The sequence below is a fragment of the Saccopteryx bilineata genome, chromosome 1 (assembly GCF_036850765.1).
Source record: "Saccopteryx bilineata isolate mSacBil1 chromosome 1, mSacBil1_pri_phased_curated, whole genome shotgun sequence".
Lineage (NCBI taxonomy): Eukaryota > Metazoa > Chordata > Mammalia > Chiroptera > Emballonuridae > Saccopteryx > Saccopteryx bilineata.
Window position 1 is genome coordinate 115027323 of NC_089490.1, and position 22456 is coordinate 115049778.

General features: G+C 36.7%; 1 protein-coding gene across 1 annotated transcript in view; it reads right to left on the bottom strand.

The window, feature by feature from the left end:
- Positions 1-992: 992 nt before the first annotated feature.
- The window catches only part of RERG (RAS like estrogen regulated growth inhibitor), a 138270-nt gene continuing 116806 nt past the window's right edge, over positions 993-22456 (bottom strand). The window contains exons 3-5 of the mRNA XM_066264541.1: positions 17337-17393; positions 8270-8343; positions 993-6738 (exon numbers count right to left, since the gene is read on the bottom strand). Of these exons, the coding sequence (XP_066120638.1) occupies positions 6331-6738; positions 8270-8343; positions 17337-17393 (539 nt within the window). The 3' untranslated portion in view covers positions 993-6330. The remainder of the gene's footprint in view (positions 6739-8269; positions 8344-17336; positions 17394-22456) is intronic.

A 22456-nucleotide genomic window follows, 5' to 3' on the forward strand; every position in this document is an offset into this window, starting at 1 on the left:
TAAGCCTTGATTATGTAGAAGAAATTCTTCGACGATGAGAACATTCATTTTTAAAATATAGTTCACTGAACACTAGTCCTGTGAGGACTGACCCAGTGAGTTTAGGCAACACTGTGTTCCGGACCCCTCTTACTGATGCATAACATTTGTTAGCAGCAGAATGAAGCTCAAGACAGTCAGTAACGAAACCTGCTTTTCTTGCATTAATCCACTGCTTCCCAAATTCATTTGAAACAAAATCCTTTTTTCCCCACTTTAAATAATAACTAGCAGCACTCTATAGATTTGGAAAAGTTCCTCTGGGAAATGCTGGTACCAAGTCCCTTTGTCTGTTGTGCATTTATGGGCAGTTGCTAGGAACTCATCTCCTATATATTTCACCGACTCCTGTGTATGTATGCTTCTTTTCTAAAAGAAATCCTTTCTCCAGTCTACATAAAATATTTTCTTTCACTTTCCTAGGCAACTTAAAATATCACTCATTACATGTTTGTGTTATTAGTCATCCTCTTTTAAAAATTCCTAATTTGTCCCACTCCTCAAAGAAGGCCTAGCGTCAAAGGTTTAAGGGACGGAGGGATGCTGGCATGTGTGGGACAGATACAGAAAGAGAAGTGAGAGGATGCTGAAAATGAATTTGTCCTTTTTGGAATGTTATGGTTAAGGTATTTTTCACCAAAAGAAAAAAATAAGTGCTGTGTAATGGGTTAGACAGGTTTCTATGGTCTAGCTGGAAAAACTAAATATGATTTATAACTTTGTTTTCCAGCGAAATTGCATTCAGCACCCTCAACAGCCAATTTACAAGCAAATGTTAGGAATATAAATTATAGTTGGACACTACCAATGTATAGATAGACTCAGAAGCTCAGGAAATAGAAGCAATCAATATCTTGTATTTGTTTCAATGTCCTACCTTGCTTTTCACAATAAGCCCTTTGCTTCCCCAAGCAGTGAGGCGATGGAGAGGATGACAAAACAAAAGTGTTTTACAACAATGTTGATAGAATTTCATAAATCATAAAGGATCATCAAGAAGGCATCACCAAGCACTTCCCTAGGTTACTGAACAGTGAGGTTTTTATTCTTAAAAATACTCTTTCATAGAACAAACCAAATTATTTTCTCCTCTCATAAAACATATAAGGAGTAGATTGACACATGCATATACACACACACCCAAACTCAAAAAGTCCAAACATTTGTTCAGAGTTCCTAATAAAAAATAAAATGGTTCGGATACACAAGAGAACAGAATGACACATTCACTTGCATGGGTCTCCATTGACTGGAGGTACTTCAACCAGAGAGCCTAATATGATATAGGAGCATGGAGAATTTAAATGACACTAATATTTTAAAATAAAATATGGTTCCTTTGTTAACAGTAGAAAATATGCAAATTAAAAACCTATTCTGAAATGTTGAACATTTGTTTTAAATAGATTTCAGGGTGGCTTTGTCTGACTTGCCCTCTTTGCTGATTTCCCAGATGACAGATGTTTCTTTTTCTAATCAGCATTACTGAGGTATAATTTACATACAATAAATAAACCAATTTTAATTTTACAAGTGGTTGAGTTTTAGAAATTCATGTAGTCATATAACTACTACAACCATCATGACATAGGATATTTTCATCGCCCTAGAACAGGGGTCAGGAAACTTTTTGGCTGAGAGAGCCATGAACGCCACATATTTTTAAATGTAATTCCATGAGAGCCATATAATGACCCATGTACGTTATGCATTATCCAATAAAAATTTGGTATTGTCCCAGAGGACAGCTGTGATTGGCTCCAGCCATCCGCAAGCATGAACATGAGCAGTAGGAAATGAATGGATTGTAATACATGAGAATGTTTTATATTTTTAACATTATTATTTTTTTTATTAAAGATTTGTCTGCGAGCCAGAGGCAGCCATCAAAAGAGCCACATCTGGCTCGCAAGCCATAGGTTCCCGACCCCTGCCCTAGAAGGTTCTCTTGAGTCACTCTGTGGTCTGTTCTCACTTGGTACCTTCAGACTCTGGTGACTACTGACCTGCTTTCACTATCATTTTTCTTTTCTAGAATTTTCTATATATGGAATCTTATCATATGCAATATCTTGTGTCTGGCTTCTTTTACTTAGCATAATGCTTTGAAAATAATTCAATAGCTTTTTTATATATTCTTTCATAGTAATTTGTAGTGAAGAAACACCAGCATTTGTTTATTTATTCACACATTGATGGCAACTTGAGTTGTTGCCAGTTTTTTTGTAATTATGAATAAGCTACTGTAAATGTTAGCAGGCAGGTCTTTAAGTAAGCATATATTTTATTTGTCTTGAGACATACTTAAGAACAGGATTGCTGAGTTGTACATTAAATATATATTTAACTTTATATGAACTGCCAGACTGTTTTACAAAATGAGTGTACCATTTTGCATTACCACCAGCAATGTATGCGAGTTCTAGGATGTAGACATCCTCACTGAATTGTGTATTGTCAGTCTTTTTTATTTTTAGCCATTATACCAGTATGTACTGGTAATACATTGTGTTTTTCATTTGCATTTCTTAATATCTAATAATGTTGATCATCTTTTCATGTAATTATTTGCTATTTATGTATCTTCTTTGGTGGATTATCTACTCAAAACTTTTGCCCAATATTTTAACCATATTATTTATCTTATTGTTGAGTTCTATAAGTTCTTCATGTGTTCTGGCTATACATTCTTGGTGTGACATGTATTTTCCACATATTTTTCTCCCAGTCTGGCTTGCTGCTGCATTTTCTTAGCATTTTAAAATGACAAAATTTTAACTTTGCTTTTATTTGTGCTTATTGTGTTCTAAGAGATTCTTGCTTAACTCAAAGTTACAAAATATTTTCTCTCATTTTTTTACGAAAGTTTTATAGTTTCAACTCTTATAGCTAGGTCAATGATCCATTTAGTATTAATTTTTATATATGATGTGAAGTATGGGTTGAATTTATTTTCAGAAGAATATGAAATTATTCTAGCATTATTTGTTGAAAAGAATATTCTTTTGCCATTTAATTTTCTTGATGTTTTTGTCAAAAATCAATCAACCATATATGTGTGGTTCTGCTTCTGGTCTTTCTAATCTGTTCCACAGAACTGTAAGTGTATTTTTATAGTAACAAAATGCTATTTTGATTAGTGTAGCTTTATAATAAGCATTTAAAAGCAAGTAGTTTAATATAAAAATAGAGCCATATATATGGGAATATAGAATTTTCTAAATGTAACATTTCAAACCTATGATAAAAATATTTGTCATTTTTCCCTTAGAATCTCCCAATAGGTTATTAGCTCAGGACAACTGAATTCAACTTTACTCTCATTAAATTAGACCCAACACACTGGTTCCATTTTTATTATCCTCAAAGTGGGCATAGGCTGTTTTTATATGAAAGCTTGGTTGTTGGTATTATACTTAGAATCTAAGAGGTTGTATTTATTTACATACGAGTAAGTATTACACCTTACTTAAAAGGAAGGTCCTGAATTATGGGCTCCTTCCCTCAGTGCTGTGAGGCAGATGAGTACAAATACAATATTTAAGAATAAAGTCTTTTGATTCTTAAAAGAAAATAAAAGCAACTATAAACAGCAAACACTGGTAGTGGTAGTGTGGTGATAAGAACCCATCATTATGATACAAGAACACACAGGTTTCCATCATTAAAATACTATTTTAAAAACCACAAGTGTTTATAACCTCCATTTGTGAAAAAGCCTGGGGCATGAGAGGAATAAGTAATTTATATTTATACAATCTCATGTTCTTGTGTAATTACCAGTGGGAATTAAGCCAATGGTTCTACGTACTTTTCTTTTTCTAATAGGGCTGCTTTTGTAAACATATGTCTAGGGAAGTTGCTGGTGTTGGTGACTGTGAATTTCACTTCCTTAGTGTTTGACCCAAGACGGCGCCCATATATTTCATTACATCTCCTTGGGAGCTTGACCTTAACAGGAACCAGCTGAGCCTCATACCCAAGCATATGTATCAAAGAATGAAACAGACTGCAATTCTGGAAGATGGAAAGATTTACAAAATAATTTCACTCTGCTTTCATTTTCCCAACACTGTCTAAATGGACAGTACTGAAAAATAATCACAGCTAAGTCAGCTACTAGGTCCTTTAATATATAAACTTGCAATTTTATGAATTTTTGCCTTTTTTCTTACTTCCGAATCCCTTATATTTTTCTTTCTTTTAATTCCTTCCCTCAGTTATCCCTTCCCTTTTATCTTGAAAAGTGATATATATGGCTCTCTAAACTATGTTTAATGACCACATTTACCATCACCTCGCCTTTCGTATCTCCCTCCGTATTTTAGCTTCATGCTATTCCTTTTGCTTGGAATATTTTCACTATCTTCTTTTCCTGAATAACTTGTGTATATTATGAAGGTTCAGCTCAGATACAATCAAATGAACTGATTTGTGTCAACTTATATGTCCAACTTATGCTTAAATACTTGTCAATGAATGAACAGAAGCATAAATGAAGCAAGGCCTTCCTAAATTTTCTCCTTCCTGTGTCATTTCCACATCTCCAGAACAAGAGCCATATCTTAGTCTATTAATGTTTTATGACTATCAGTATGGGCTCTAGGGTCTGACTTTGCCTCTCTGGATTAAATCTTGGCTCTACTCTCTAAATAGCTATGGAAACTTGTTTTTTCTTGTGGTTCACTATTTTCATCCCTGCAACTCTGTAATCATAGTAGTATCTCTTGCATAAGATTATTGTAAGGATTTAATAAGATAATACATAAAGTGCTTAACCACTCCATAAATAGTAGCTACTGTTATGAATCCAAGCTTATTTTTTTTATATTTTTACATTACATTCAATGTTTCCTCAACTCTACAATTTGACTGTCCCCTCAGGTATTTCTTAAAATCATAAACATTTCATGTTATCACAAGAAAGACTGCCCTAATGAGAGAGAATGTAAAAATTATGGTTTTTATTATATTCACATAAAATAGTTATACCACATTGCCCAAATGCATCAATGAATTAAAGCCTCCAACTCCTACAAACTTTTGTACATATACCTATGCATCTATAAATACACACAGATGTAAGAGATATATATTTTCTTCTAAATTAAAGTGCCCAAGTCTTGATATAGGGGGGCATAATAAGGAAAAAAGAATCATAAAGTTTTATCAGTTATAGACTGTGGTGTCTTTTTAAAATATAGGAATCTGTTTTATACACATTTATTTGGGTATAGTTAACTTTAATTTCTCATTCTTTTCTGAATTCTCCTAAATGAATTAATCTATCCAGAATAGTATTAGAAGAAGTCATGTAGCCAGCTTAAGGAACCAGAGGTTCATTTTTCTCTCTGCATCTGACACAGAGCCTTGGCTCTCCAACAGAAGGGTAGTTTGGCTACATTCTCAAGTTTCCTGCTTCATGGATTGTTGTCTCTCTGCTAAGGTGATAAGGAGAGAGAGAAAAGAATCAGGCATCTCAAATTCTAAATCTTGTTAGCATCCAATAAAATCATGGTTTGGCAAAAATACTCTTGATGTCTTTACATCACCCTGGGCTTGGTGAGAAAGGGACTAGCAAGATCTGAATTGCAGGGTCCTGCTGCCTCTGTTAGGATGAAATCTTGTTGGAGCTACAGAAGAATTCGGTACAATGGTCAACAGATCATGGAGAGAACCAACTCAGACTGAAATGGAACTCTTTAGTACACCATGGAAAACCTTGTGAGAACATGCCTGAATTTAAGAACAAAATAAGGGTTAAAGGAAAACTAGATAATTTAAGATACTTCAGAGAATGTTTGCTTCAAATAGGAACTAGGACTCTGCTCCCTGCTCCAATATTCCAGCTACTCTTTCTGCATTTCCACTGTATTTTCTATTATCTTAGACTTTTAAGGTGATCATTTGTAGACTTTAACAAGAATTGGAATTTGAAAATGCCTTTGAAAAGAATTCAATCTACTGAAGCAAAGTGAAGGTGCCTAAAAATAGCTTCATATGAACCAGCTATTTCAGAATCTCTGGTGATTGCATGTTCAAACTGCAATAAAGTATACCTTATTCAAGCAGGAAAGGGAGCAACTGTCATCAAAATTGCATAAAACACTCTCTAACTTCTCAAGAGATGAGAGACTGGGAATTAGAAGCCCAGACATTTCCCAGAGTCAGAACAAGGAATAAAGCTTTTTTTTTTTTTTTTATTTGGGGGCATAAAAAAAGGAAAAGGGCAAGAAAGTGTTTCCAATTACCCGAGCCATCCCAGCAGGGACCTCACAAGAACAGAGCTGCTTAACTACTAATTTTGGTGAGCATCTTGTTAATGGCTTGCTTGACGTGCGTGGTGGAGCTGCGTCGCCTGGTCTTGCCCTGGACCATCCTCCGGCGACGCACCTCTCGACACAGCTCGTAGAATATCTCCGTGATGTTCCCTTCTCCAGTGCAGGCAGAACACTCATAAAAAGCACACGCCAATTCTGTGGCCAACTTCTCCCCTTCTTCGGTACTAACCTGTCTGGAGTGGTCCAAGTCAGCTTTGTTTCCAACCAAGATGAGAGTCACATTCTTGGGCTTTTTGAGCTCATCCAGAATGTTCTTGAGGGGCAGCATTTCCTCGAAACTTCCTCGGTCAGTAATGTCATAGACCAGCACAAAGCCTTCCCCCCATCGCATGTGTCCTTCCCTCTGAATGGTGTCTTCCTGATGGCAAAAAAAAACATAACACTCAGGACACTTGGACGTAAGCCCAGTGTATAGATGCTGCTGGTGTTAATAGTGATCCCTTGATTATTAGTCCTCTGTTTAGTGTCATCAAAATTTTTTGATAGTCTGTCTGTACAAGTTCACCCTCTCAACTCGTTTAGAATAGAAGCATTAATTACTCACAGCAAAGTATTTCAAGGAACTAAAAATCTTCTATCTGCACAGACCTTAACTTTCTGCTTCTAATTTTTCTTGCCACATTATTAAAATTTTAATCACAGGATTATAAAGTATCATTTTAGTCGAGCACATTGCCTCTGAGACTTTTCATCACAATGAAGGAATTAGCTAACTGGTAACAAAGTAGACCTTACCTCACCCTTTAGAGATTGGAATTAGAGGTAACGTTTAGTGAAATGGTTTTGATTTCGTTTGTTTGCTTTTGCTTTATCTCTTCATTCTTCAGATTATAGACAATTAGCCATGAAAGGCAGGAAAACAAAATAATTATATAGAGAGTCAAACTCACAGCTAGAAGCTTTTGGCTCCCCTTCATCTCAAAGCCCCCAAAATATTGTACAGCCTCATAGTGAAAGAAATGCATTTGAAGTGATTTTTAAAGTAATCTCTCCCTCCCAGAAAGGCAGCACATGAGATTTGAAAATGCATTGCTTTCCCAGGCATCAATGACTGCTGCAGGCCTGTATGTCCCTGCTGCCTCATTCTAGAATCAGTTTGGGGGAGAAGGCAAGGACATATATAGGAAAAAGATGGTGAGAAAGAAAAGTGTACAATTAGTTGCAAGAACTTTTCTTGGATTAAATAGTTTAATTCAAGACCTCTTGGGATCATAGGTCACTGACAAGCACCATAGAATTCTCCAGTTTCCTAATTCTTATTCCTAGTGGTCATTCCTATCTTTGAGAACTAAACCTACCTATGAGCCCATTTGTAATTTCAGAACTGACTGACTTCAAAGCAAATTTACATTAGTTTCCTTTTTAAATAAGTAGTTTTTGTTCAATGCCATGGTTCAAATTTTCAATAGGGTGTGGTGAGGTCTAGAAAGACTATTATTAGAGAGATTCCTAAAATAAAATATTCTAAAAAAGGATTCTGAGTTCATATAAGTTTGGAGTGTAATGTATACTAAATTCCTAAGGATTCACCTTACACACAAAAGCATAATAAAGGCTCTGAGAACATCTCCAGTAAAGATATCTGTTTAAAATTTCAGAGCATTTAAAACCACTTTTAAGTATGAAAATATACTAATGTCTTGTGATCCCCCCAAAATAGAGGGGCAATGTGAATGCTATGGGATTTTCAAAACCATATGTACTGTGTAGTTTACATAAGAATGCATACACAGGTTGTTGCAGATATATTAATATATAAATACTTAGATAATTAAAGAAAAAGTCTTTATGCATCATGAGTTAATTGTAAGAAAATGTCTTTTGTTCTTATTATGCACATCTCATTTTTATTTGATCCAGAAAATATTTTAGCTGAATTCCTTATTCACCTGACCAGCAGTATCTAATATCTCCATGGTGACAACTTCATCATCGATGGTGGCTTGGTGTCGGTAAGTTGATTCTGAGGGAATGAGGAAAAAAATAAGATAAAAAAGTAAATAAGATTATGATTTGATTTCATCTTTAAAGTTACAAGCTAGTCACAGGAGTGTATTGGTGTTGTAGCATAAGGGAATGTGCACACTAGGAAGGAAAGACGGGATGTGCAAGAATACGCTGCCCTAGAGCTCCTGGAAGTAACAGGTAGCACACTTTCAGGATACAGCATAGGAGAGCTTTGTTGCCTCTTTGCTCATTTTATTTCCTATGAAGTCAGCTTCCTCATTCTCTCTAGCTTCTAAAATAAGGCCTCCACATTCTAAAATGAGAAAGTTATTCTTACAAAATACATTCTACCTTAATACTTAAAACCCAGTTCCTGAAAGTCACTGTTAATTACTGTACCTGACAGATGACATATAAGCAGAAGCTGTTCATTTCTTTCCAGGCCTAAACCCTAGAAATGTAATGGACATTAGAAAGAGTGGTGGTTATTCATTTAAAACAATGACTATGTAAAGCTATGAGAAACACTTGTGTCAGTAGAAGGTGATTGGACCCCAGTGTTGGTGGAATTGGTGAGAAGAGGAGAGGAAGGTTGGGCAGCACGGAGGGGAGATGTTGTCTTGCTCATGGTGCCTCTTCAAGGCAGAAAAATAATAGCAACTCATCACCAGCTGGAGAATGGTCCCCAGGCTCTCTAGGGATGAGAGGTTAGCAAGTGGCTCTGAGTGTGCCCCTCACCACATAAAGTAGAAACCAGAGGTTAACATGAATACAAACTAGTGCTACACTATATGAAAACTAGAACAGTTGAAATAAAGAACTCAACAAATGATTGACTGAGTTGATGAAGATAAGATTGAAGAACTTTCCCAGAAGCTGTCAGTCAATGAAAAGAAGAAAAAGATACAAGTAAAATACAAGAGATATAGATAAAAGAAATAGACACATTATTATCCCTTATATGATGAGCCTCAAAGACAGAATTAAGTACATGGAGAGGTAAAACACTTGTGGTTGTAATAACTGAGAGTTTCCCAGAATGAGAAGTATTGAAAAACTTCAGAACAAAAGGATCAATGGGACATATGAGGAAAGAAATCCCTTATATCAACCCATTACAGCATAATGTAAGGATATCAATGACAAAGAGGAAGATTTAAAAGGATCTAGAGAGGAAAAAAAGAACATTAGTTAGAAAAGGACATGACTTAATGTCAATTGGACTTCTCATTAGGAAAATAGAATTCCAGATCCCAATGGAGGGAAGCAAAGCTATAAAACTACATCAAAAGCCATCCACAATTACAATTCTAGATAATACCAATGTATCAGGAGAAGGTGGGGGAAGAGACCAGAGGCAGGTTTCAATGTACTTGTCTTATTCTGGAAGTTGAGATGATAAAAAAAAAAAATAGGAAAAAGAGAGCTAGGTATTAAACTTAACCAATTAGAAGAAGAAAGCAGAATAAATCCAAAATGATATGAGAAAATAAGTAAAAGCAAAAAAATGGAAGAAAAAAAGTTAGATAATGTTAGCAAAACTAAAGCACAGTGCTTAAAAAATTAAAAAAAAAAAACAGAGGTAGAAGAGAAGTAAAAATCTGGCAATGCTACCTAGTAAATTAAGAGAAAAGGTAAAATCACACAAATTTTAGCACAAAAAGAGGAAATAGCAACATATCCTGATGAAATAAAAATAATACAATATCATGACCTGTACATCAGCAAATTTCAAACCTCATAAATTCTGGGATAAAAAAAATGCATAGATTGGAGTAATAAGAAATAGAACACTTAAGTAGATCATGGCCAATAAATACATTTAAATGCTCACTGAATGTTTCTCCTGATCATAAAATGCAATTTCAATCCAATTGGCTTTATAGGACATTTTTATTAAACATTAAATACATTGTTCCAGAAAATAAAAATAGGAGAGCTAATCAGTTCTTTTTGTGGGACATTATGCTAAATCTCATAAGAAATATTACAAGAGTACTAAGAGAAAAAGAATTGTAGGCACATTCAAAAAATTCTAAATAAAATTGTAGTCAATTGAATCTACCAATTGTAACAGGAACATCATTCATCAAGAATGAAGACTGTTTAAAATCTATCAATGCAATTTAACACATTAAAGAACTAAAAGGGGGGGGGAATCACATAATTACCTCTATAGGTAGACCTCTATAGGCAAGACAAATTTTTTTTTTTTTTTTTTTTCTGAAGCTGGAAACAGGGAGAGACAGTCAGACAGACTCCCGCATGCGCCTGACCGGGATCCACCCGGCACGCCCACCATGGGGCGACGCTCTGCCCACCAGAGGGCGATGCTCTGCCCATCCTGGGAGTCGCCATGTTGCAACCAGAGCCACTCTAGCGCCTGGGGCAGAGGCCAAGGAGCCATCCCCAGCGCCCGGGCCATCTTTGCTCCAATGGAGCCTTGGCTGCGGGAGGGGAAGAGAGAGACAGAGAGGAAGGCGCAGCAGAGGGGTGGAGAAGCAAATGGGCGCTTCTCCTATGTGCCCTGGCCGGGAATCGAACCCGGGTCCTCCGCACGCTAGGCCGACGCTCTACCGCTGAGCCAACCGGCCAGGGCGGCAAGACAAAATTTTTATAAAATTAAAATATATGCATACACAGAAAAACACTTTCTTCAAAAATATGTTAGCTAGTATGTAAGGCTTACCATTTGAACGAGAATTGTTATAAATGATTTACTCATTTAGTTCTCACAAAGACACATTAAGTATGTGTTACTATTAGCTCCATTTTAAATGAAGAAACTGATGCACAATAGCATTAAATAACTTGCCAAAGGTCACACAGTGGTAAGTGATAGTGTTGAGATTGGAACCCAGGAAGACTGGTGTTAGAAATTTAGGTTCTCAACCCCTATGCTAAGTTTCAAACATATTGAGTATATAACTTTGGGAAAGAGGAGGCAATGGTGTCAGAATAGGGGATGCGGAAAAAATAAAGTGAAATAAAGGTTTCACATTCATATGACATGAGGCCAGGACCAGAGTTGTATGATTAATTGAAGTAGTAATTAAATAATTCAATTATTTGCATCTAAATTACCCAAATAACTTACCAGTCAGCAAACCAAATAAACCTAGAAGTTTCTCTCTGATCAGGGTAGCTGGTAAGCCAATGTTTTTAGTTTTCTTCCTATTTATCTCATGTTTCTGACTTTTATTTTTTAATCTCAAATATTTTACAGGGTTTTTCTTTTTTTTTTTTTCACCACAGTTTCATGTTACTTTGCTGTAAATATAATCTACTTAAAACACAAACTACAGAAAGGAGGCATAACTAAGTAGCATAACCTGCCATCAGCCCTGTATAATGATTATTGTCACAAGCATGGCACGTTGCTGATGTATTTTCTGAAAAACATTTTTTTTTAGAAATTAAATTTAATGGGGTGACATTGGTCAATAAGAGCACAGAGGTTTCAGGTATACACTTCTATAGCATTTGAACTGTTGATTGCATTGTATGAAAATTAAAATTCAAAAATTAGATTGTGTTTAATATATTTTAATAAATATAAGGTCTACCGGAAAGTTCTGTTCATTTTTGGAATAAAACAAAATACAAATTTTTCTTACCATCAATAAACTTTATTAAATAATATAATTGCCATTATTATTAATAATTTCTTGCCAGCGTGAGGGCAATTTGTATATCCCATTTTTGAAAAATGTTTTATCTTTTGATGCAAAAAATTGAACCAGTGTTTGTTTGATATCTTCTTCATTTTTGAATTTTTTGCCCTTCAAAAAATTTTGTAAGGACAAAAACAAGTGATAGTCGGAGGGTGCTAAGTCCGGGGAATATGGTGGATGTGACAGACATGCTTCTGTAGCATTTCTTCCTTGTTGAAATTCGTAAAAATTACAGTGGCGTAAATGAACTTTATCAGTAACCATGGGTACACTATCGCTTCACACATAAGACTAACATGAATCAACTTTGTTTTAGTTAATTTGCTACGTCAGTATGTATACATTAAGTGATAAAAATAGAGAGGCACACATGCGCCAAATAAATATGTGCTTATGTGTCGAAACTTGTGATAGAAACGGACAGAACTTTCCGGTAGACCTTATATATTTTACGTTATTCTCAGTCTCCGAGTATATGTTATCCATATGCAGTATGTCTGATTTTCAATTCTAGAACATTCTATCGCCTACATTTTTCAAGTTAAATGGGAGACTATTCTTTTATATGATTTAATGCTCTAAAATACAATTTACAGCAACGAGTCATGTATAAGTGTTTTCTCATTTATCTCCTTTTTCATCTTCAGAGTCCCAGCTTTCAGGAGGGGTCCCGCAGGGTGCAGCACACTAGACTCCATGACCTTCTCGCGACCTTTGTGCTGCCTTCCTTTTGAAAAGGACTGGCATCACTCCGGAGCCTGGAAAACAGAGTTCTGGGCTCTACTCCATCTCTTTGCCCCGAAAGTCTGACGGACAGCGACATTTTTCTCGGCCGCTTCCATGATAAATAGGATATGTACTTCAACCGCAGAAGATCGCAGTGAGGGAAAATAGAATATAATGAAAACTGTTTGAAGTTGTATGATTCCTTGGCTGTTTGTTAACTGAAACCAAAATGATGAAATGCAGGAAATGAAGGAATGTCTGCCGTGGACATTGCCACGGGTGGCAGCAGTCACTCCATCTGAACTGAGTGCTGCTTTCGGGCCATCGCGAGCATGTTTTGTGCGTCTCTCCTTTATTAGGAAGCCCTGACTACATGTAGAACAGTGGAAGTGTTGCCCACAAAGGCAAACAGTTGTACATTCATGTGCTAGCTTTTCTAAAGATAATCCTAAAAAAAATGTACTTTTTGGAACTACCCTCTACTATTCATTTTAGAGCATTGAAGAAAATATGTGTGTTTGGAGGGTAGAAATGCTTTCTATTTTGTTCTTATCAACAGAAAGTCATTTTGAGTCTTCTTTTGATGAAGGGTAGGAGTGTGATTGTTTAAGAGATATTTCTAAATGAACCAAAATGATGTATACTCTAAGACTCAGTATTAGTTTGAATATAGAATTAGGCATTAAAAATTATGTCTGAATCTCAAAGTATATGTGAGATACATGGCTTACAACCTATATTCGGTAACATTTTTATAAACAGAAGTGTATTTGGTATACTCTAAGAGAAGTTGATGCTCACAGGTATGTTGTATATGGTTAATCATTTCACTAATTTAGCTTTTTCGAGGGGTAAATTTTAATATATTACTATGGCCAATTGGCCAGTTAAGTAACAACAGTAATGTTGATTTGTGCTAGAGTGGAAATTGTGCTGACTTGAGTTCTATTGCTGATATAACCACAAACTAACCATATAATTGTGGATAAATTCACTTCATTGAAATTCTTTTCTTACTTGTCAAATGCTGATCTCAAAGTTCCTCTCTGTGCCAAAATTAAATATACCAGTATTAAAGAACTATTAAATCATTGAGTTGGTTAAGGACTTCTAGAAGCTTTAGTATTCAGTTAAGAAATTTATTCTGGGTGTGTCCCTCTCTTTATATGAGCATTTCCAAGCAGAGGGAGCTGTATGTAATGCAGGGAGAAAGATGCAATCAAAATAAAAGCATCAGAGGGTCCAGTATGTCACCCAATCCCTACCCTCCTTCTTGTCTGAGTCTTTACTAACCAGATGGATACCATGACCCACTCCAATACAGAGCAGGGTGCCTCTTACGGGGCAGAAGTGGAGGTTAGTGCTGAAATGCAATATTTCTTTCTGCCCAAATGCCCCCAACACACACACACACACACACACGCACACACACATAAGATTGAAGCTTTTTGTCTTTGTTCTCTGCCATGTTCAGCATTTTCAGAGGGTAATATGACTCTCAGAGAGTTTCAGTTCTCACCTGGGATCTAATCAGAACATGGATCTTATTGGTTTGGAACCAGAATATTGCAGCTACCACCATCAAAGTGTTGTCCTGGTTAGATGGTCTAAGCCTCAAATCTCATAGGCTGCTGTGGTGATTTTCATATGCTATACACAGATCAGCTCTGGCCTCTGACAAAGATTTCACTAATACACAGTGAAATGAGAAGAATTTAAGGAAAACTATAATTTTCCATGTACATAAATTATTGAACATTTTCTTTAGATTATTATATCCTTCAAAACTCCTGAATGCTAAATATATTCCTTTCTTTATGAAATGCAAGTGTTTATAAAAGAAATAAGTTGAGTTCTTCCTTAACCTCTGCCCCTTGCTTACATCCCTAATTGTATAATTCCTATAGTAGTTCCTCTCTTCATTAAAACAAAAACACAAAAAAAATACACCAAAGCAAAAACAAAAACATTAGATCCTGAAATCTAAAAGTTTGGGAATCAATTTCTATAGTAGCAAACATTTCTTTCATAGAATTATTCCAGAGCAGTAAATAGTCTAATTTTTGTTAACATATTGAATGGTGTTCATGGTCTTCAGCTTCATATGAAGCAATAATTCTGTTACAGTTGAAAAATCTGCCCCATATTTCTAAGAATGACACTAAATTCAGAATTCAAGACTTTCTTTTTTTGCAAATATTTCACTTTGTCTTTTAAAATATTTTATTTCTTTTTATTTTTTTAATTTTTATTTTTCTGAAGTGAGAAGTGGGGTGGGAGAGGCAGGCAGACAGACTCCTGCATGCGCCCTACCGGGATCCACCTGGCATGCCCACCAGGGGGCGATGCTTGGCCCCTCTGGGGCATTGCTCCACTGCAATCGGAGCCATTCTAGCACCTGAGGCGGAGGCCATGGAGCCATCCTCAGCGCCCAGGCCAACTTTGCTCCAATGGAGCTTTGGCTGCAGGAGAGGAAGAGAGAAATAGAGAGGAGGGAGAGGGGGAAGGATGGAGAAGCAGATGGCGCTTCTCCTGTGTGTCCTGGCCGGGAATCAAACCTGGGACTTCCACATGCTGAGTCAATGCTCTACCACTTAAAATTTTTATTTTTCAATTATAGTTGACATTCAATAATATTTTATATTAGTTTCAGGTGTACAGCATAATGGTTAGACAACTATATAATTTACAAAGTAATCCCCCTGATAAATCAAGTACCCAACTTTGCTTTTTAATGTAAACCTCCCTTTTAGAGGTGGATTTGAAACTCTATGACAATATAAACTTTAGTTTAGAAAATGTCAACTGTTCTTAAATGGACTGAAGACTCCTCTAGGCTATAACTTTAGTGACTTCTCACATGTGTGCACCCACACAGACACACTAAGATCCACTTTCCAGCATGAGTTAATGAAATCTTCACCTGGGAGTGACTCATATATCTGATAGTCTTGAAGTCTGATCAACACTCCTGTTGCTTAGCAGCTGCAATCTTTTTGTGAACAGTACAGTACAAGGTCACTCAATAAAATTACATTATTCTTAGAAAAGGAAGCCTGCATTACAGAATTGATGCAGGCAGAATTCTATTAATAGCAGTTGTTTTTCAGAATGAATAAAACAAAAACAAAAGGAAAAATAGTTCATCTAAGACATTTAAAATAGTACCATTAGTTACTAAGATATGCAATTCAAAATTTTTATGAGATCATTTTTATAACCTTCATCTTTTGTTGAGATGTACTACTGATCTAACTAAATAAAATTAGTACTTTTCTACTGAACTACAAATCATTAAGAATCTCAGGAACTTTGTAAAACTTATATAAGTAATAAAATACAAAAAAAGAGTATTTACTTAGGTGGAACAAACAATAGATAATGATTTTGTACTAGTCAAATGCATTTGTGCCTCTCACTAAAGTAAGTTTCAGATAGAATACAATGTTAAAATTAAATAAACAATAAAATCACTCAATCCCCTTCCTTACCTGTTCAATTTTCCTTCATAGTACTTATAACTATTAACATACATTTACATGTTTATTGACTCTTCTTTCTTCACTAGACAATAAGCTCAAAAGAAGCGGAGCCTTTCTCTTTCCACTTATTAATTTATTCTCAGCACCTTGAATAATCTAACCCATAGAAAGCATTTAATAGATATTTGTTGAATGAATGAGTAAAGAGGCACAAGGGGGAGAAAGAGTTCTCTTTTAAACCTAACGTGTGGAACAACAACAACAAAAAAAAACACCAGCCAGAAAACAAAAATGCTGGGAATCATGTCTGCCCATTTCATCATTCTAAGTAAAGCCATCTTGGCTTGAGACCCCGTGCCTCGGAGTAAAATAATGTATGTATTTCTTTCTTCCCCTGGATTTCAAAGTTGTTGCCCTTTAGGAAGGCAACTGGGGTCCCAAAGCATAACTAATAAAAGCTCAAAGGCTTCAGTCAGAGTAAACTCTGAAGCTTAACTTAAAGCCCATGGGTTTTTAGTGTCATGCTGAAGATAAGTAAATATACTCCTAATAAATACTCTGCTTTGGACTATGAAGAATAATGTGATAAACACTTCAAATATCAACATTATTGATACTTTCAGGACACATATATCAATATTTGCTTCTTTGTTTGAATTTTTAAAAATAGGTTTAAAGCAGATTCATTGTAGATAAGAAGGGAACACAATTTATTTATAAATTTTCCCAAAATCAGTATTCACAAGTTTTATTTTACTGTTCTACTCTCTTCAGCATATCACAATTCAACTAGCCATACACCTCATCCAACTAGCCATGTCTACTGAATCCTCTGTCTACCACTGGAATGATACCATGTTTCCTAAGGGAAGAGCATAATTTGTACCTACTTCCTTCTTGTTTCTGGTTTGATCTGATTTCGTCAACTACACATTAAAATCCTGCAGGGTTGTAAGCACAGACAGCATGCAACACACGTCCTGCTTCTTAGAGGAAGTCTTTGCATAATTCAAGAAAGCATTTCCAAGACATTTGCAAGGTGCTTAAAATATTGCAAAGAAAATGTCATTCTCTCTTTGGGGTCATCAACTTTGATTGGAGGGAGGAGGAAAGAAAATTTGACCTACCGAGGGTAGGATCATATTCCCAGATGAATCGTTTGGTCAGAAATCTCACAACAAGAGCTGTGGATAAAAAGAGCAACATTTCAACAAATTTGTTAATTTTCTCACAGTTTTTATCCTTGCATCGAAACAGTCTATAAGATTCTATGTGTTATATATTTCCTTGGAATATAAACCTAAGTCACTTATTTATGTTTATTCAAATACTTTTTCGGTTCTATGCTGTGGTTTAAAAACTGGGTTTATTGTGCATTACTCAACAACTTCGATTTGTTCCTTTTTTTAATATTTAAATTTTAATTAATTTGTTTATTTTTTAAGTGAGAGGAAGGAAGGTAGTGAGACAGACTCCTGCATGCACCCTGACCGGATCTACCTGTCAAGTCCTGTTTGGGGCTGATGCTCGAATCAACCGAGCTATTTTTCGCATCCAGGGCTGATGCTTGGAGGAACCGAGCCACTGGTCTGAGAAGCAGACAGTTGTTTTTCCTGTGTGCCCTGTCTGGGAATCAAGCCAGGATGTCCAGAAGCTGGGCTGACACTCTATTCATTGAGCCAACTAGCCAGGGCCCAATTTGTTCCTTTAATCACAGGATTAATAAAAAAGTTGTCAGAGAAATGGCAGAGTGAGAGATTCTACCAATTTCTCCCTTTGAAATTTCAACAAATTTAAAAACTAAACACAGAGGAAAAAAAGTAAAACCCTAGGAGCACCCAAAATTTACACACACCAGACAAAGGTATGACTGGGTGAAAAAGTGGCTGAATATATAAGACGGAGGACAGGCATTTTGCTTTCCGTGCTGATCTGAGGTAGGGGCACTTTTGTTTGGAGTCAGGCGAAGAGGAGAGGCTGAACTAATAGGAATGGAGCTGAGTTAGGGTGGGCACCCAAACAAAGGAAAGAACACACGGGCTCTGCCTGAAATCATGGACACTGGGCACGCACACGGGTGGTGTGATCCACCTAAAATTACCAGCAGAGGGTGCCTGCGTGGGCGGCACCAGCATCTTTGTGTATTCCTAGCAGCACTAGTGGCTTCATCACCAGCATGGGGAGCAAGCAGGCATGTGTCGAGGAGCTTAGCCCAAGATTAAGGAAGTTGGGCACCTGTGTGAGCACCAGTGTCTTTGGGCACTCCCTGCTCTATGATCTCCAGCACAGGGTGCACGCAGCAGTGCTAGGCTCCACCTAGCATCACGAGAATGGAAAGCGAGCAGACGCATGACAGCTGAGGTGCTTTGCCCAAGATCATTTTTAATGCTGGTGCTCACGCAGGTGCTCAACATTTAGTTGAGATGTACTGATATAACTAAATAAAATTAGTAGTTTTCTACTGAACTATATAAATCATTAAGAATTATGATTAAAATGTTGGGCACCTGCATGAGCACCAGCATTTTTGGGCACTGCCGGTACCATGATCCCCAGCACTGGGCACCTGTGGGTTGGGGGGCATCAGCATCTTTAGACATTCCTGGCTCCACAATCTCCAGCTCTGGGAGCACACACGGGCCAGACCCTTGGCCTGAGAATGCCAGGGTAGGGCACCTGAACAGTGGCTGCAACCATCTGTGTGCAGTCGTGGGAGCTGGACACACACGTAGCCTGTCATGGGCTACCAAGCAGCACAAGCAGGAAATGCCCATAGAGAGTAATACCACGGCATACTGAGGCATGTCAGATAAGCCTGCTGGCCCATAACATTTTTCCTGTGTGTAACAAAAAGGAACTTGGTCTTTGGTCTGTGCCCTGCCAGGCCTGTTCACACTGGCGGCTCTGGTTCCCAATGCCTTCCTCAGAACTGTGCTTTGAGTGGCGTTAGAGGGGGGACTTGGCTGTGCATAGATTCCCTTGCTGCAAGGACAGTAGCTGAGGCAGACCCTACAGCTAAGTCTACAGGCTGCTAGCTCTGGTGGGAGGGACGTGTGGAGAGGTGCTTTGAACTCTGAGACTCCCATTACTAGAGCCAGATAATTGCAAAGCTCTAAGAAGCTCCACCTGCCAATGGAACTGAGGCCCAGTCTACATCATTGCCACAGTGACACACCAGAAGACCATTGCCCAAGAGCTGCACAGAGGTAAAACTCATAGTACAGTGCCACCTGCTGAAAAAAAAGGAAGAAGCTACCTCTCAAAACCAGAAAAAAAATGCACTTTTGTTTTTAACAGTTTTTATCATTTTTACTTCTTTCATTTTTCTTTTTTTATTATTTTACTTTTGAACTACATTATCCACAGTTGTTACATTTTCATTCTTGTTTTTTGTATGAGTTTTATTTCAGGAACCTTTACTTCGGTTTTTTTCTTTCTTTTTTCTTTTTCTTTATCTTTGTTTTATATTTTATTTTTTGTCCTTTCTCTTTATTCTTCCTCCTCATTTCTTCTCCTTCATCATTTTTCTTTTTTTTTTTTTGCTCTCATCCAATTGTCAGTTATCATCAAATTATTATATTTTGTAATCATATTTTTCTTTGTGACATTTTGCTTGTTTTTTACAAAATGTCATTTTTTCTCTATTTTGTTATCTCTTCTCAGTTCCTACTCCTTGTTTTCTTTAGTTTTTGATCCACTTATAATTATAAAATTTTCATTTTTTTCACTGTATTTTTTCAACTTTTATTTTATTCTCTTAATTATCTCTTATTAGTGTTATTAAAAATACCACTTTCAAATGCCATTAAGGAAAAAGAAATCTGATATCATGGATAAAAAAGACAGATGTAGCTCAGAAAAATAAAAAATCTCTAGAAAAAAAATTCAATTACATGGAAACCTTAGAGATAAATGAAAGGGAATTCAAAATTGAAGTCCTAAAAATACTCAGTGAAATACAAGAAAGCTCTAAAAGGCAATTTAGTGAGCTCAGAAAACAATTTAATGAACAAAATGAATACTTCATCAAGGAAACTGAAACTATATAAAGAAAGCAAACAGAAATACAAAACCTCAATACATAAACTTAAAAATGAGGTGACAAGCTTAGTTAATAAAACAGGCCAGATAGAAGAGAGAATTAGTGACATAGAAGACAGGCAACTAGAGATACTACAGAGAGAAGAAGGGAGAGACTCATGAATTTAAAAAAATGAGAAAGCCCTACAATTGTCTGACTCCATCAGAAAGAGCAATATAAGAATAATGGGTATATCAGAAGGAGGAGAGAAAAAGGAATGGAGAACATATTTAAACAAATAATCAATAAGAATTTCCATGGCCTGCGGAAAAAATTAGAGCCTCAAATCCAAGAAGCAAAAAGAACACCGAGTTACCATAACACAAACAGACCTACTCCAAGGCACATCATAATTAAATTATCACAAATGAATGAGAAAGAAAATATTCTCAAGGCAGCCAGGAAAAGAAGACTACAATATATAAAGGAAGGCCCATTAGGTTATCATCAGATTTCTCAGCAGAAACTCTGCAAGCCAGAAGACAGTAGACCTCAATATTTAAGGTACTGAAAGAGAGGAATTTCCATCCAAGAAGACTATATTCATTGAAGCTTTCCTTTAACTATGAAGGGGAAATAAAAACATTCACAGATATAGAGAAGATGAGAGATTTTATCACCAGAAAACTCCCACTTCAGGAAATACTAAAGGGGGTCATATAACCAGATACAAAAAACAAAACAAAAGAAAACAAAATCACAAATAAAAGCTCCAACAAGAGCACAATAAAAACAAGAATAATCTGTGACAACAAAAACAAAAAAGGAGAAAAAACAAAAATTAGCAGTAACAAAGGAGGATGGAGTGCAGAAGCACTCATGAGATAATGGACTACAATGAATATGATATATATTCTTTAATTACCTCATGGTAACCACCTTTGAAAATACCAATAATGAAACACATGGCTTAAAAAAAGAAGAAACAGAGGAAAGAAGTATGGAATACAACCAAATAAAAAATGACAGAAAAACAAAAGAAACAAACCAAACAAGAAATACAGCTATTAGAAAGCATTAAATAAAATGGCAATAGGAAGCCTTCAAGTGTCAATAATTACATTAAACATAAATGGATTGACCTCACCAATAAAAAGATACAGAATAGCAGAATGGATCAAAAAAGAAAATCCAACTATATGCTGCCTTCAAGAAACATACCTAGGAGACCTGAAGATGGCAGCGGAGTAGGCAGACACACACACTCCCAGCTCACACCACCGAACTGGATTACAAACTAATTTAGGAACAATTAGCATAAAAAACCAACTATGAACTACAAGAACAGCTCTCAAAAACCAAGAAGCAAAGAAGAAGCCACAACAAACCTGGTAGGGAATATCTGAATCTCCCCTGCTTACAGGAACAGAGTGGGGGGGGGTGGTGAGGCTGAGATCCCAGAAGGGCTCTCACTCCAAGGAAAAGAAAAGAAAACACTGCTCACAGCCACTTGCTTGGTGACCAGGGAACGAGGTGTGTTGAAAGGCCTGGCTTATCTTCCAAAAAGAAAGGAGGCAGAGAGAGAGAGAGAGAGAGAGAGAGACAGATAGAGAGGGGCAGAGGAATACAGGGGACGACCTGAGAAGCTGACTCATCCAGTGCTGGAGGTGGCCATAGCTGAGGAGGGGTGATCCTTCCACAAAACAAAAGAATAAAGTGCTTCTGGGTCACAGATCTCCAGACATCTCTGCAGCTCCAATCAGTGCAACAATACACAACTGAAAACAAGAAGTGGGGAGGAGGGGCAGTAACACAGGTCTCCATGGAGATCTGAGATACACCTCCCCCTACTGAAGCTGAGAAAACACCCTGCCCCCAGAGAGACAAACTGGCAGAAGAGGACTTCAGAGTCTCAGGTTACACTCACCGCATTCATGGATACAGTTTCAAATAAGCCCCCTGCTGAGATCAGTAAACAAGACTATCACCTGTTAAGAAAACAAACAAATCAAGACTTCAAAGCAGCCCAAATCCAAAAGTAGATTCAAATAATAGCTGATACCAACCAAGAAGACCTAGAAATAACACAATTGAAAACTGGAGGCAGACAACACCAAGGCTAGACTCAACCAGCTCTACAAACAAAACACCCAAACACATAGACATAATGAGAAGTCAGAGAAGTGCAATCGAAATGAAACCTCCAGAAAATGAACTGAATGATAT